Genomic DNA, 17,160 nt, shown 5'->3' on the forward strand with positions numbered 1-17,160 from the left:
TAACTGAGACCAGGACAATGTTAAATGGCTAAATATGCCTCAGTTCTGGCTCTTGCCTTAATCTCTGCAGCCAGTGGGCCGGTGAATTACAGGTAAACAAAATCTGTTCACATCTTATCTAGAGAAAAAACATTTTTTCTGGCATTGTTGTATGTGCATATTTCTATTTATTTGAAAAGGGAGTAATAAGAAAGGTTCTGTCTGTACGCAAAGCTTTCCAATACACTTGATAATAATAGAGTATTCTTCATTTGTGTTTCCATTCTTGTTAGCTAGACAGGCAAAGAGGATCAAGTCTTGGAGGAAAGGTTGAACTTCTTTCCTGTAGAGGTTTTCCCTCAGTGAAGTTCCGCCTGCAAAGAGTTGTTGTACTCCCTCTTCCCTGCAGATACTTGCCTGGTATCAAATGGCGATATGACTCAGTGTGCCTGCCTGCAAGCGAGCATTTCCACGCTCACACATCTTCAGCAGCTTTCTGACTCAGCAGGAGTTCATGCTCTGCTCTGTCACAAAATAGCAGACTGAGTATTCTGCAGTGCAGGAACTGAAAATTGACTGCCTTACACTTCCCTTTGAACTACTGATGATGAAAGTCACAAGTATGTCTGCCTTTCTATCAGTGGTCTGCTACCACGTACACTGGGTTCTGTGGAATGCCAAATGCCTGTTTTATCGACTGAATGGGGAAATCAGTGCTGCTACTGGCTGACAAAAAGTATTATGGACTACCTGTAACCTCATGATGCTCCCTATCACAGATAAGTTTTCCAAACCAATTATGCAGTTTTTGGCTTTATAGAAAGACTCCTGTAGCTTTACACTCTAACTCTGTTCAAGAGAAGATGTTCTGCACCCTCACTGGACATGAGATCCCTTTGTGAAAATTGTCAGTAACGGAAGCTCTTTGACCAAACACTGCCTACAAATGAGAAAACAGACATTAAAAATGCCATCTCTGATATCTCAAAGGACTGGATAATAAGTTAATATTGAGCCCCAGTGGTAGGTTTCTGTATCAAAGGTGACAAATATTGCAATTCATAAAGTCTCTGTTGTTATGCAAAAAGTTCTGGCATGGTTTAGCTCTGATAAAACATCTTTTGTTGTTATTACTCTGTCTTCTCTGCAAAGACATGATACCACTATTCTTGGGGTCTTTGTAGGATGGAGCAGAAGAGCTTGAACCATCAGAAGCTGTGGAGCAGGGACGTTTTGTTTATAATATTGCTCTCTAAGTCTTCTGCCAATTACACAGATGTAGGGTTACTGTTAAAATATGGTAAAGTCAATGCCTGGAGATGTGAGTCTCAGAATTTGTGCTGTGCAGGTTTTATATTGCTGCAAGTAGATAGGACATTTTCCAGTGCATTAGGGAAAATGCATGAGAAAATGAATGGGCTTTTATTACTGTATTTAGTGGGCATGAATCCCGTCTTTCAGAACCGAGGTTGGATGCTTCAGATCTCTGCAGTGCAATTCATTATGGGCTGGCTTCCACTGGGTGCATGGAACAATCCATTAAATGATTGAAAACGAACAGTGAGCTTTTTTAAAAGACAGGCTATAGTGTGCTAGGGCTAAAAGCTGTGCTGGCCTTCGGAGTTTTTACTTATACACCATTCAATCCACACAGATTGCTACAAAATTTCAGCAAGAAGGTCATTTCCCTGTCCCATTTATCAGCTGGCACACACAAAGCCCTGGCATATTACTACAACTGAAAAACTACTGGAAAGCTATGAATTCGAGTATATTTTTAGCAATATCAGCTGTACTGGTTTTGAGCTAATATACAGCATATTTTAGACACAGTTTCTCTGTATACAGTTTTCAGAATGTTATATAAACGTTTATTTACATCTTTTGATATCTTTTGTTTAACTTGGCCTTCCTAAGGAGGCAGATTTTATATAAACACACAGAAATGGGGAGAGTAGTGGAGATGTTCTCAGAGTTAGATAAAAGGGACAACGTTTGAAGCTATAACAAGATCTATGCGTACGTATGTCTTTAGATCAAGTGCAGTTCAGATGAGTTGTCACAAAGGAGGCTCTACACATGTATGTTAAGGACCCAAACTGAAGTGTGGCTGGTCTGTCCCCTAGTCCGTGTGGACCTGCCCTGTCTCAGCTCCATCAGGCCCAAAGAGCAACTGCTGTTCAAAAAAGCTGCCTGCGGGCTGTGTGGCCTCTGTTGTACATGTCTGGTACTGGTGCTGTATGCTGCACCTCGCTGGTGCTGTGTAATGTGCCTCCCCCCATTCTCTGTCAGTCCTTCATATCCCCCTTTTACCTTTAATAGCTTGTTTTAAAAGGTGACACTTTGGCAGCTAGTCCTATAGGAGTTTCTAGTCTCTTCACTGGAAGTTACTTTCAATTATAGACAACATGGACAGTGTGCAAAGTGTCCATGAATCAAAGTTACAGCAGGTCTTTGCTAATTCCAGATAGGGTAATGAGTATTAACCTTGACTGCAAAAAAAAAGAAGATGCAGCAGTTCGCCTTCAATAGATTTTAAAATTGATTTAATGAAGAAAAAACTACGAACACTGTGCATATTGTTAGCCTGGTTTCAGTTTACTACAGTTTAAGCCCATTTCTGATAGTCAAGAAAAAACAAGACAAGGATGTTCATACTGTCCTCTGCAGTAGCCAATTAAACCCTAATCCAAACTACAACTTCTCTGCAACCAGTGCAACTTCTTCATGCTGCCATGTCTCACTGACTTTCTGTGAGCTGGCAGCATTATTTTTAAAAGTTGTTCTGAAGGATTCCTGGATCTATGTCAAAGGCTTGCTTAAGGGAAGAAAAATAAAAAGACAGAAAAGGAAATTTGTTTTTAAAAGTCAAACCGCAAGTAACAGCTCAATGGGTAAAAAAGAAAAAACTCATTTGTTGATTGGGCTCAGGTGGTCCTGTTTAATGGGTCATACTCATGGTTTGGAAACAAATGGATTACTGCAGGGCGTCTATCCTGAACCTGTTTAGTGTCTTTATCAGTGGTCTAGAGGAAGTGATAGAGGGCTCTTCCATCAAGTTTTCAGTGACACCAAAGTGAGGGCATCACCAATGGCAGGGCTGCCACAGTGAGAGACCTACACAGCCTGCAGGAAGAGGCCCACAAGGACTTGCTGCAGTTCAGTGAGGAAAAATGGGAAGTCCTACACCGGGGAAGAAAGAGCTCCCCTGTGATGATACAGGCCTGGGGATGGGGGGCGGTTCTGTGAAAAAGGCCACAGGGCTCTCAGTAGCTGCAGGCTGCACATGAGCAAGCCCAGAGCTCTGGCAGCAGACGAATTCAGTGGTGTGCTCAGTTGTATCAGAGAGAGCATAGCCTCGAGCTGGAGGGATGTGCTCTCAGCTTAGCACTCATTAGACAGCATCTGGAATGTTGTGTCTAGTTTGAGGCCCCTCCAGCACAAGAGAGACCTCGATAAACTGGAGCAAGTTCAGCAGAGGGTCACAGAGGTGGTCCAGGCCTGGAGGCCAGGCCCTGTGAAGAGAGGCTGGGGGAGCAGGGCATCCTGTTAGGTCTCTCCAAAGCCTCCTCATCCCCAGGTTGAACAAACACTGCTCCCCCAGCCTTTTCTCACAGAGCCTGGACTGCAGCCCTGGACCATCTGTGAGGAAGCAGAAGACAGAGCCAGGCTCTTCACAGTGGTGTGTGACAGGAGAATGAGAGATAATGGCTGTTTGGGGGGGATGAAAGATACAGGCTAGATAGAAGAAACTGTTTCTTCACAAGGGCAAGCAAATGTGGGAGCAGATTGCCAGAGGCTGTGCAGTCTCCATCCGTGGAAGTTTTCAAGACAAACATCTGATGTCATTTGAGCTCAGCACTGCTTGGCTGGATCCCATTGGAGCTCTCCAGGTTTCAGGTGGAGTTCACTAGCAGCAGTGCAGTGGGGGAGCATGGTCCCTACAGGAAAGGTGCTGATGTGCATCTCTTAGCAGCAAAGCCTTCCCCATCCTTTCAGAAACCTTTTGGTGTGGACAACATATGGGACCCGTGGGAGTAGTAGGACAGTCCACAACAGCAGTTCCCAGAGAACTGGGCGGAGGGAGTGCAGAAAAACACAGGAACTCCTAACGTCTCCTGCACTGCAGTCTCCCTTATCTCTTTAATTGCTGAGAGAATGTACTCTCCCAGAATAGAAGGCAGCAAGATGGAAAAACAAATTCTGAGTGGTCTTAGCCGAATTATGATTGTGTTGGGCTACATACTGCAGCCCATCACTTCTAAGTCTGTCATTACTTAGCCACAAGCAAGAAATATCTTGCAAGCTGAGCTAAGTGCTAGCCAGTGAAGACAGTATATTCTCATTATACCCACGCATGGAGCATAGCTGGGAGAACCAGGAAAATGCTTATTCACCTTACATGCCCCACAGAGGGCCTGGCTCGCCTGCTCCATGCTGCAGCTGTGCCACTGCCATCTACGAAGGCTTCCTCCACTGCGACAGGCATATGCGCACTGCAGCGTTGGCATGAATACTCGATTGCAGTGCTTTCCTTCTAGTGCACAGGTTGGCGTGATAACGTCAAATTTTGTAACTAGTCTCTCTTGAGTCAAGGGTTAAACTTGCATACTCTCTCTGAACGTTGGTCCTGTAACATTTTTTTTCTGATCAAAGTAGTCTGCTAATTAGATTTCTTTTGGCCAGAAATTGGAGATAAGGAAGACAGGGTTGTGTCAGCAAAAGCAACGTCAAACAGGAATGCCTGTATGGTAACAAAGCTATTATGGAAGTGATTTGCAGCTGTATGTAATCCACGTATACAGTGAAATAAGATAATATTGTTTGAAGGATGTTGTGGATATATCTTGCTCTGAGAGCAGATCCCAGATTTTTGGTTTCTAAGCCTTAAGCCCATTTAATATAAATATTTAGTAGTTAGCTCATTCTTAAGACATTTGCATGCCTACCATGAACCAGAGTAATACATAAATGATAACTGTGAGATTTGTTGGACTGAATGTAGTCCCAATCCAAGACTTGTGGACTCAGTAGAGAGATTTTTTGGTCTTTTACTGGCATTGGATTATATCCTGAATTGGTTAGGTACAATGAAAATCTCTGTGGATGTTATTCTGATATATGCATACCCCAAAGTAGTATTATATCATGTTGTGATTGTTAATTATTTTAATTATTATTTTAAGGTAAAAATATGCAGATCAAATTACTTTGGATTTTAAACTGCTGTTGCAGTATGGCTCACTTACAGGGACGAGTCACTGTAGCTCTGAGTACTCAGTGATTTTCTAGTGGTATCTTCACAGCAAGGATACAGCTAAGACACTGATATTAAATTCTGGCCTTGAACACTCTCGCTTGTACTCTGTTAATAAATCCCAATTCTGAATACTGTCATGGGAGTGAACGGGGAGGAAGAAGAATGGAAGGACTTTTCTGAGTCAGGAAGAGAGCTTATGTGAGAGATTGTTGCACTCCATGTCATTATCTGCAAATTGCTTAATGGCAGAAATACATGTTACGCAAACATTAAGCTTTCCCCCTAAGCAGCAGAAGCCTTTTTAAAAAAGGTGGCAGCAAAAGGCTTTCATATGTGCTTGTAGTCCTGGTAAAATCACATTTGATTCCCAGGTTAGATTTGCTGTAATTGCGTGTGCATATGCTGTTTGCAGCCTTTTGAGATATATTGACATTAAAATATCATGATGTTAGGCTAAGAAATCACTTTTTGCTGAAGAGAAAAAGTATTTTGATCGTTGTTACAGGATTAAAACAAGACGGCTGGCACTCCCTCTGCAGCCACAAGACCCAGTGCTCTGGTGGCCGTCGCCACCCACAGAGCAATGAGGTGGAGCTGCCGGCATATCAGCTCCGAAGCCATAGCACCTTGCAGTCTGTATGGTGGCCAGATGCCTGAGAGCAGTAGCAGTTAGCAGTCTGAAATCAATCCCCATTCCCAAATGCTTCAGATGGAGTGTGTGTGACGATAGGTGTATACAGAGGGCCAGGAAGCTGCCTACGGCGTGTGCGGAGCTAAACTTGTGTGACCAAGCTCAAGGACAGGGTTAAGTCTGAGGTCAGTGCTTGTCAGCACCCTGGAAGAGAGGCATGCGCTTTGGCTTGGTCAAATGAGCAGCCATTGGCATCAGCCTCACCTGCACACCTGACTTTGTGACCAGCAGCAGCTCTGATCCAAACCCAGAGTGGGTTCAGTAGTGGCTCCGTGCCTGTCTGACTGGGCGTGTTGGCCTCCACCACACTAGTCTTCCTCAGGGGTTCTGTACAAGCCTGGGAGAGCAAGGAGGGAATTAAGTCTTGGGTTACTCGTGTTTCAGCAACCTTTGATTCCCCAAAGCATATATCATATTTCAGTCCTACTCAGTTAACTTTGACAGTTCATGATTGAAGAAATATCTAACTTTGGTGTAGAACTGCTTTGCTAGGAGGACATGATGTATTTTTAATTACCAAAGACCTTTGTCATCACAGAATGGTATTTACAAGGAGATTTTTCTCTCTGCCATGGTTGTTCGTATTTCTTACTGCTTGATTTCATTTGCATCTTAGCAAAATGAGAAAGAATCAAAATTTTCTTGATCTAAATCTTTTATTTGTACTGGACTGAAAAGGTATTGAATTGCTTATATGACAGTCGGTACCTGGCAGATATAACATCACTTTCTAATGCCCTCTATGCAATATTACTTAATGTAAAAAGTAGCATAACAAAAGGAAGAAATACAGGATGTTGCTTTACCTTCTTTTCTTGGTAAAGAAAGTGAAAAGCAGAAATGTCACAGGTGAACTGAGATTACATCCTGCAGCTAGAGAGATTGGAAAGAGACTTTAAAGAAACCTTTAAAAAAAAAGTATATAGTATTATCAATTCTTATATAAAATAATTTATGATTTTTAAATACTGTTTAAATAATTTATCTGTATTTAAAACTAACCTTTTAAAATTTTGTTTGGAACATTTTTGGCATTAATGCTTAAATAAAAATGTTTACATATTAAATTTTTTTAAATATTCAATACAAGTCAATATAAAAACAGAAAGTAATATACATTGTTCACAGATAGTATTATACAAGACAGCTGAGCTCTAGAGCAAACTTTTCAATTTGTCAGACAAGTCATAGCTTAGTTGTGGTGAACCACTTGCCTACCCTATTTTCTGGACTCGTAAGATCATAACAGATACTTGCTATCAATATGCAGTCTATCATATTGTATAGTCATACTGTATACCATATTTAATTCCCATCTCCATGTCCAGAATTGTAAATATTTTCCCAGCATTTAGATCAAAATATCGTTTAGTGCTTACACAAATATTTGACACATACAATTTGACAAGAAACGTACCAATTTTGCTCAGCTCAATTACACAAAAACCTAACTCAAAGATGCAGAATAATGTAACTGAGACTGTCACTGTTGTGTTTAAGAATTATAACCATGTTATTACCAAATGTTTACAGGTTGTGTTGACAGCAGAAAAATGAGAATTCACTTTTCCCCTTCATTAATCCTGCTGATATTAAAGGCAGTATTGTAGGCATGATGCTGGAGCCTTACAATTAATTTGACTAACACGTGGTATTTGCTGACAGTATAATCCCAGCATTACAAACTTCAGAAGGACTTCACTAAAGGCCAGCTACCAGTCTCCAGCTTTTAAGCACAGACATGTATGTTGTTGCTAATGAAGCTTACTGTCAATTTGTAAATTGCTTTCTCCCTCCTTCTGTAAAGAATTCCTATATATAGCAAGGTGGTTTCTACAGATAGTGTAAATGGATTCTGGTGAAAAGGGGGTATTCTCATGCTTCTTGTATTACATGTGTGAAATTACTATTGTACATGATTGCAGTAGTTGCATCCCATTGTACAAGATAGTCCCCAAAAATCTTTTTTTTTTTTTTTAACATACTTATCCAAGAGGACTCCAAAACATTACCGACTCAATGGGTTACTCTGTGTAGCTATTTAGGGATACTTACTGAAGGAAAAGTATTGATGCTAACCAACATTTGAATCAAGAAGCCTATTCTAGAAATTTGGTTGGAAAGCTTCCAGGCAGAGAAGGACCTGGGAGTACTGGTGGACAGTCGGCTGAATATGAGCCAGCAGTGTGCTCAGGTGGCCAAGAAGGCCAACGGCATCCTGGCTTGTATCAGAAGCAGTGTGGCCAGCAGGGCTAGGGAGGTGATCGTCCCCCTGTACTCAGCTCTGGTGAGGCTGCACCTTGAGTACTGTGTTCAGTTTTGGGCCCCTCGCTACAAGAAGGACATCGAGGTGCTTGAGCGGGTCCAGAGAAGGGCGATGAAGCTGGTGAGGGGCCTGGAGAACAAGTCCTACGAGGAGCGGCTGAGGGAGCTGGGCTTGTTCAGCCTGGAGAAAAGGAGGCTCAGGGGCAACCTTATTGCTCTCTACAGGTACCTTAAAGGAGGCTGTAGCGAGGTGGAGGTTGGTCTGTTCTCCCACCTGCCTGGTGACAGGACGAGGGGGAATGGGCTAAAGTTGCGCCAGGGGAAGTTTAGGTTGGATATTAGGAAGAACTTCTTTACTGAGAGGGTTGTGAGGCATTGGAATGGGCTGCCCAGGGAAGTGGTGGAGTCACCATCCCTGGAGGTCTTTAAAAGATGCTTAGATGTTGAACTTAGTGATATGGTTTAGTGGGGACTTGTTAGTGTTAGGTCAGAGGTTGGACTTGATGATCTTGAGGTCTCTTCCAACCTAGACAATTCTGTGATTCTGTGAAATGCTACTCAGAAGAGCAGCATGTCCCACACTATGTTAGTCATAAAATGAACAAAACTCACATTTCAGATTTTGGACTCGGTTTCTTATTCAAATGCAATCTACAGGCTACAAAGTACTTGCGGGAATTATTGCAAGGCTAATTCTTAATAATTGTTCTTAAAAAAAAAAATAAATTCTTCACAGATAACTCTCAGAGACAAGGTTTCAAGACAAGATTTCAAGAAGGACTTCAGTTCTTTCTCAGGTCTTTATAGTGTAAGATTCTGAATGAAACTTCAGGAAGAAAGAACTCACAAACTGTGAGAAATAACCTGCTTCCTTTCACTTCTCCTGCCCCGTCACCTGCTTAACTCAGGTGATGGACTGTACCTGTGGTGACTCTAGGTTTCGTTTACATTAAATTTGATTCTTCTGCATTCAGGGGAGCAGCCTCTGGAAAATAAATTGATATCTAGGGGAGAGCAAGCACTTAAGTGGCTATTTTAATCCATCTTGGGAGATAAACTGAGGCTTCAAGTTTATCTCACAGTAAAAACATGGTACTACAACAGCCCTCTATTTGTTTGTCTGTTACCTCAGCTAAAACGTTGGGTTTCTGCAGGATTGAGCAAGCAGTCAATGCTAAATTAATCCTCCACCACATCTTTCACCACTTACAGCACTGGTCAGGAATATTTCTATTGGTCATGAGACTAATTCTTAGCTATTTTGCAAGCGCAGAATTTCAGGTCTTGGTATTCTCATGTCAGCACTATTCATTAATACACTGAAGTCACGTGAAAAATCATAACTTGATGGGAGAATTTCAGAATCAGAAATAACATAAATAAAGTGATGAACTATTATTTTTGCCATTGAAAATGCCTGTCTAGACTTAAAAGAATTTGTATTTAAGTCTTAATCTTTCCAGGGACATATATGCAGTTTTATATATATATATATATATATATATACATATATATATATACACAGCTTATAGTTTGTATTGAAACCCCAGAAGTTTTATTATTAATTAGTGCTTCTTGGATAATAAACTGAGCAGAAAGGGTGCAGTTTCCTTGTTAGGACATGTTATGGTGACTCAACAGAAAGGTCTATAAAAGGCTAAGCAAACAACAGATCAAACAATTAATTTTGAAATTAAACCTTGATTCCAGGATTTAATAGCTTTTTTTTGCATTAGACTTGTCATTTATACTTGAGCCTGTAAGAGACAGTTACTTTTTCCACATTGGAATTGAGTTAACAGTAAAGAGACAAGTGTGTGGATTTTTCTTTGATGGACAGGTGAAAGTCAAATCACCATAATCCTTCATTTTCTTTATATCATCATTAAGGCTAAAGACTGACTGAAGTTATCAGTTGAAAGAATGTCTTTCTTAGCAGAAGGAAGTTGTAATAAAAACCACAACAATTACTGTGAAGCCTGTTTTAAGAATTCTGGCCAAACTTTTGTGTCAAGTCCAGAAATGTAGTAGAAGGACAAGATATGTGCTGTTTCATCTTAACTTTCAAGTTTCTGGTGTTCCAGGCAAATTCAGAATCCTCACTTGTGCTCTATGTAGAATGCATTGAGGGAGTTGTGGGTCTGACTGGTTGTGAGCAAGAGCTCCATACCTCAACTCAGTAAGAACCAGTAATTGAAAGCAAGGTATTTTCTTTCCCTTTTTTCTCTGCTGTTTGAGCTTCCATTCATCTGGATTTGATCCTTTCCTGAACTTAAGTGCTTCCTGTCAGTTATTCAAGTAGCTAAGATGGACTAACTTCTATCTTAATTTAAAAATAAAAAAAAAAAAAGTCTGGAAGAAATTACATTTCTGCCATTGCCTACCCATAACTCTATAATAGCCGGTTCAAAATGCCTGAAAGATGCTGGTGCAATACCCTGTCATTCTGAAGGGACTTGCACCCACTTGAGAGTGCTCAAGTGTGTTCAGAGGAGCTGGCATGGAGCCCTTCTGAAGTGGTGCCACTCTTCAGACAGGAACTCTGGACCAGAGAGGGATGCCAGAGGGGGCAAAAGAAAAAGGACAATGAGAAGCAGCATACTTATTAAAAACAAGCAGTCAAACAAAAAATACACTCTTGTGTGCTACATATCATACTTCAGAGAATTAAATCATAGTTAATAGTTAAGCAAAATCTTTAGAGACAGCCTCTACGAAGTTTGGTGCTGACATCAAAATACCAATTGTACAAATGATTGTGAAGACTGAAAAAGCCATCAAGCAGAGCCGATCCACTACAGAGGCTGCAAACTTCCATTCATTGCAAACGGCTTCCTCTTCATCCTGGTCTCTGAATCTGTTTGCAATGTACCTGACCTCTTCCAAGATCTTAGCCAAATCCGGGTCGCCTTCAGAGGGGTGGCCGCTGTGGAGAAGGTTTTCTTCTTCTGTTGGTGAACAGGTCATCCTCCCGCAGATCACCCCTGAATCAGTGGTAGGTGTGCAGTGCACGGCATCCAGCCCCCTAAACCCAATGTACAGCATATTCCCATTACTGGACTGTTGTCCACTCACAGTGTTCATCTCCACACTCGACAGGCTACATCGACGCTGTTTGTGTTGACAGGCAGGGCGCACTTTGTCTTCCCCTGGTCTCTTCATCCTCAGAAACCAAGCACACCAGTTCAGAAGGATGATTCTTGTCTAGAAGTAAATTACTGAGAATAAGCATCTCTTTACACAGCCACTGCTTTACGCAGCTATTTGTATTTTTACAGCCTGGGTTAGTGTCAGGTCCGTGGTCTCTGCTTAGCCTGCACGGAAGTTTCAGAAAATGGTGCAATAGTTTTCCAACTGATTAATTTGCTTGTCACTGAGGCTGCTTGCTTACTCCAGCAGTGCTGTCGATTGCCTCAGGCTGACGGTCACTTATGGGAGTGCCCCCCACTGGGAGCCTCCATAGTGTTTAATTTTCCTTACACTTGAGCAGAAATATGGCAGCCTTTTCTACCCTTACTAGAAACCAGGAAGAGAAAGAAAATGCTTACCAAAGACATTATTTTTGAATAGTCTTAGTAGCTCTACTTTAGATTGTGGTCAATAAATTAAATCTCTTTCACTCATATTTGTGCTTTGATATTAAATCCGTATGGGATTACTGCTTGGATGGGGCTGCTAAAACAGATGCTGTGCTGGACTGGAATAGACCACTAAGCTTTACAGTGTTTTGGCTCTGTTATCGCATTACTTTCATGACAGTTGATTCCAGATTTTAGAAAACAAATCTGGATGCAACATGGAGGAAAAAGTGGATAAATTACTTTTACTTAAAATAAAAATAAAAATCTGCAAGTTTAATCTCTGTGTATCATTTTATTGTTTTCCTTATTACCTTATTCCAGCCATACAGAAAGTACAGGCAAGTCGAAGACTGTTCCAGTTCAGATGCAAGCTTCTATAATTTATTTCAATCAGATTTTAAGAGCTCATTCCAGTGTTTCTTTTCCAGAGCACTAATGAAATATTGTCTCAAATAATATAAAAATCTTGCACTGTAATTAATATTAGATTTGCTCCATTTACTGAACGCAGATTACCACTTAGAGTAGATGTTATATCCAAGCAGACATCCCAATCAAAGATAGATCTTGCCTTGCTACTTGTTCTCTGCTGTCATGCTTTGCCTAGAAGAATAATACTTTATTAACTGACAGCCTGATACAAAACTCACCAGTATCCCAGGAAACTCCAATGGACTTCAGCTTGTCAACACCAAAGCCTACTCCTCAACCTCCATTACTCAGTTTTCTGAGGATTTTTAACACAGTGCTGAAGATTTGTCCCATTTAGCATCATCAACTGTCACTCTAGAGGTATATACCTTTTATTCTCTTCATTCAAATGTATTTTAAAACCACTGCTCCCGGATGGGCCAGAGAATATCTCATTAACTCTCATCTGCAGGGCACTGCTGTATGCACTTCTTTTTTGGCTAGTAAGGATAATAATAACTCATTGTTTTAGAAAGATAAAAGAGAAAGGTCTTTCCATCCTCACTAATGCCTCAGGCTGTCACAAGTTGCTGGACAGGAACACTGGACAGTTACCTGATGGTACTCATCAATATTTAGTAACTCCAATATCAAGACTGATATTCTCTGTAAAAAAGAGACTTACAGAAGTATGTTATAAAGTCCTCTGCTCTTAGAAAAATACATCATTTTTTCTTTGCACTTAACAGATGCTTTTGACCAGAGATGTGAAGATCAGAATTTTCCAAGTTACTTTCATTTTAACAGCCATCTTTAGCTGGTGCTCTTTAGGCTATTTCTGTTTCTGTATGCACAACACCTAAATATGTAGCAGCTGCATGGTTTCACCTTGAGGCTAGTGTATTTCATGCATTTATAATCTCCATCAGTACCCTGCTCTTTTCTTCTACTTGCTTCACTTCTGATGGCTACAGCTTATTTGAAAATCACCTCACTTACATATATTTAGGTTTCAGCAAAACACTGAGGTACTTCTAGCTGTTGTGAAGGAGACTTTGAATAGAGAGCCAAGATGAAGAAAATTCATATACTCTCACTCTCTCAGAAAAAAAGGTATCTGGATGTGCCATTTTTGGTGAAACTACCTTTCAGAACAAACTGTTTGGCAAGGATTTATACAGATGTAGATAACGAAATTTATTTTTTTAATCATTAAGAAGTAAACATGAGTCACAAGCTACTCTGTCACATCTCTGATCTGGGCAGTTATGCAACGGATAGTGTATTAAAATCAAACCTTACCCATTTAGGCATTTTTCCCCCATCTGGATCATGATGATGGTATTGTAGAACAATAACAGTGACAACAACAGAGAGGCCAACAATAATCATAGTGCTGGCAAAATACTGAGCTGCAAAATAAACAATTATAGTGATATATTTTGACTGATGCTGTTTTATATCTGTTATAAGGAGCATTTATGTACATGTAAATGTAATATGAAGTTACTTTTCCCAGTGTACTGCTACATGTGCTGCTTTAGGTAGTTGTGAAAGATTTCCCAAAAGCAGCCAGTGCAGCCGTTGCTTTCAGAGCCATTATTTGAATAATAAAAGTCTTAGTGGAACTGAGCACCTACCTTTTCTAAGCAACCTTGAAAAAAATTGCCCTCTCATTTTCTTTCACCAGTATCTTAGGGATTGGCTGGTATTTTTGAAAAGCTTTTCCTTCCATTTGAGCAATTACAATAGGAAGATTTCATCACGTTTAGCTCTGTAGTCCTAATTGTGTCTGAACTGCCAGTCTTTCTGTGGGAAACTGACTCCTCTATGCTTTCCCAAAACGACACGTAGCTTCTCTCTGTATTTTGTTCAGACCAGCCAGCACAGAGGTTGGACAGGCAATCACACCTGTGGGAGACTCTCATCAATTGGCAACACTTGCTGACTTGCACTGAGGAAACAAAGGCAACTCGGTAGCCCTCGTGGAGGGCTTGTAATCCCTTGATGCAGCCCTGTGGTGTCTCAGCCCATCTCCTCTCCCCCTCCCTGAGGTTCCCTGTCAAGCTCTCCTGGGGGAGCTGCCTTTGCTGCCGGCGTCGCTCCTTCCCTCCCTATATCTGCTGCCTGCTGCCTGCGCTGTTCCCTACGCAGAGGGGTCGGGCACCTTCCGTTCCTCAGGAAATCACTGCTGTATGCTCACACAGTCGAGTCAGAACATTGTTTTCTAATTTAATTGTACATGTAATTTGCTTTACTGCTGGCTGTCATGCAAGGTCACTGCTTCTCATTTAGCAAAAAATAAAAGTGAATAAAAACTGTAGTTAGCTTACCGATTAAGGGCACAGAATCAGATGTTGCTGGCATAATTTCAGCCACAAGTAACATGAAGACAGTGAGAGACAGTAAAACTGTTATACCTGAAAGATAAGCATAAAGTATGAAACTAGATCAGTAGTTGTAATAGCAAGGCAATAAGTGGCAGAGAATGAATCTGAAAGAGGCAAATGTACTGCTGTGGTTCCCCCCCACGCTGGCAGAGAGGTAGGTCTGGGCAGACTCTGGTCCTTTCTGGGGCTACCTCAGGTTCAGGGTGACAGTGCTATCAAACTAGTGCCAATGCTGGTCCATGAGACTGCTGTGAATAGGAGAGAGATTACAGAGATTACAGGGGTTGAGTAGGTCTGGGTTTTCTGAACTTGCACAGATGTATGTATTTTTAGATCCGTGTAAACTATTCAGCTCGTATCACACTTGCTAATTAGCTGAGGTAAAACAAAGTACTTCTTGCTGCTTGTTTGCTTTAGAAACATGGTGTGATTTTTAGTGTTTGAGCATATGAGACTTGATTAATTGGTATGGAAGCTACAGGCAGTGTAATGCATAAGATTCCTGAAAAACAAGTTAGCTGTATTGGACAGCAATTGCTGTATTTCTTGATAAAAGTGGTTGAGTTCTGCATGTGGCTATGTTCAAGCAATCATGACTGCTGATGTTTGGAGTTTGACTTCTGTTACTCAGTGATCAGTTCCCACCTCTATGAAACAGGGTCCAGCTCTGTTCTCAGAGCCCCTCTGTTCTAGGGGGTCACTGTTAGGTAGAAAAGGATTTACGAACAAAGAACTCATCTTAAAAAATGGGGAGGGAGTTCTTGGAGAACTTCTTTCTGGATAAATGTTCATTATGTTCCTACATTTACCAGTTGCATTCAATTAGTAGAAGCCTGTGTATTTGCAGATTTGTATGGGGCAAAAAGTTTCATTATATATTTAACTACCATCTTACGGATCAAGTACTTAAACTCATCAGACTTGTTTCACAAGTCAATAATTTAGTTTAAAATTGCTATAAAAACAGTAATAGTAGCAGTTAAATGGAATCAATCCTTCTGAGAAGGCAAAAAGCAATCCTAGGCTCTTAATATGAGTCATAATTAAAAAGAAACATTAACAAGAATTCCATATGTCAGTGCTCAAATGCAGATTTGTGAGCTTAAGCTTTACCTGGTGAATGTGGATTTTTTTTTTCAGCAATTAAACATCACAAAATGAAACCCTGCTTCCAAAGGAGGCTGGTTAGGAATTGTCATGCTTCCACTTAGCTGGCCAGAATTTCTCCCTTTCACAGCTTCATTGTCCCCTAAAGCTTACAGCAAAGGTTAACGGTGATACTGTGCTTCAGCATCACACTGTAAAAACAGTTTATGAGCCCAGGCACATAAACTATTCCTCCTTGTCTCCAAAGACTGTTTAAAAAGAAATTTTAGAATACAACTTTTTTTATGGTTTGGTAATATTTACAATAACAGTATCCTGTTGAAGATTTACCTAGCGAGATCTTTTCTCCAGAGTCTGCTGGAAGTAGAAAAACTAATAAGGCAAGCGCTGATATCAGTACACAGGGAATAAGAAGATTGAGTCCATAATAGAGAGTCCTGCGTCTCATAGTTACTGTGAATGTCACATCTGGGTAAGGTTCCTTACAACATTCATAAAAACTCTCAGTTCTCTTCCCAGGGACTCCTGTGTAAGAGGGAAAAGGAAGAAAACCCAAAATTAATGTCAATGAAATCTATATTATGTAGTGATTATTTTATAAAATGATAGGTGTAGCTTTCTTAGTTTTACTATAGGTAAAACTGCTTCTTCAAGCTTAATTCTCAATTAAGTCACTTTTGTTAGGTAATAATGGAAAATCAGATAAAAGATATTTACTGAATTCAAGCTGACTTTTTTATGTTGATTTTCATCTTATGTCTGCTCTCAGAGTTTCAAGCACCACTAGCTAGGTCATTTATTAATTTAGTTTCTCTCTTATTTTCCCAATCATTATTTCAGCAGTGAAGTGCTGTCAAGGCTGCAGGTTCAGAGTGTAAATAAGAAATCAAGAGCTTACCTACTAAATCCCACTCTCCATTTGAAATATAGCCAGATATATCCGCTTCTTGCATTTGCAAGTCTAAGGACCAGCCTCCATATGTCCAGGACCCAAACTTCAGGTTACACTTCTGAACGTCAAACGGAAACCAGCGCACATCTATGTAGCATGAGCTCTTAAATATGCCTAGGTTGGATTTTAAACAAGAACACCAAATTGGAATGCTTGTTCCACATAATTCCACGCCCATTTTGTATCTGGACCTTGTTCCACATTGCACCCTTTGGCATTTAGTTGTAAGCACAGTTAATCTCAGTTGTGTCTTGAGATGTAAAAAGCAAAAGTCAGTTACAGAAATGGGAAAGAACTGCATCAATTTTAGGTATTGATGTTATAAACTGTGTTTTACCCATTTCCATTTAGGCACACAGTAGATAAAGGTTTAGAGAAGAGCACAGATTTCTAGATACTGTATATCAGAAAGAAATGAAGCAGAATATGCAGTCTGTTTTTCCTATATCTGTGACTGAATAAAATAAGAGATCTTGAAAGATTATTTGCTATCTTATTAGATTTACGTGATCTTGTTTTATTCA

At 40.5% G+C, this 17,160-nt stretch overlaps 1 protein-coding gene and 1 long non-coding RNA gene across 5 annotated transcripts in view; one reads left to right on the forward strand and one right to left on the reverse strand.

Annotated features, from left to right (window-relative positions):
* Positions 1 to 6,997, forward strand: part of LOC137862870 (uncharacterized) — a 25,602-nt gene extending 18,605 nt beyond the window's left edge. Inside the window, exon 3 of one of the 2 annotated variants that reach the window (XR_011100564.1) lies at positions 273 to 404. This is a non-coding gene — a long non-coding RNA (uncharacterized lncRNA). Of the gene's footprint in view, positions 1 to 272 lie in introns of both variants that reach the window. The other variant, XR_011100562.1, reaches the window with a different exon arrangement.
* CHRFAM7A (CHRNA7 (exons 5-10) and FAM7A (exons A-E) fusion) overlaps positions 6,947 to 17,160 on the reverse strand; it is a 42,639-nt gene continuing 32,425 nt past the window's right edge. For all 3 annotated transcript variants that reach the window (XM_068695309.1, XM_068695308.1, XM_068695310.1), the window contains 5 exons: positions 16,583 to 16,750; positions 16,015 to 16,209; positions 14,521 to 14,607; positions 13,490 to 13,599; positions 6,947 to 11,399 (listed from right to left, as the gene is read on the reverse strand). In XM_068695309.1, the coding sequence (XP_068551410.1) occupies positions 10,881 to 11,399; positions 13,490 to 13,599; positions 14,521 to 14,607; positions 16,015 to 16,209; positions 16,583 to 16,750 (1,079 nt within the window). In that variant the 3' untranslated portion in view covers positions 6,947 to 10,880. The remainder of the gene's footprint in view (positions 11,400 to 13,489; positions 13,600 to 14,520; positions 14,608 to 16,014; positions 16,210 to 16,582; positions 16,751 to 17,160) is intronic.

Source organism: Anas acuta, chromosome 12 (genome assembly GCF_963932015.1).
Source record: "Anas acuta chromosome 12, bAnaAcu1.1, whole genome shotgun sequence".
NCBI classification, from domain to species: domain Eukaryota; kingdom Metazoa; phylum Chordata; class Aves; order Anseriformes; family Anatidae; genus Anas; species Anas acuta.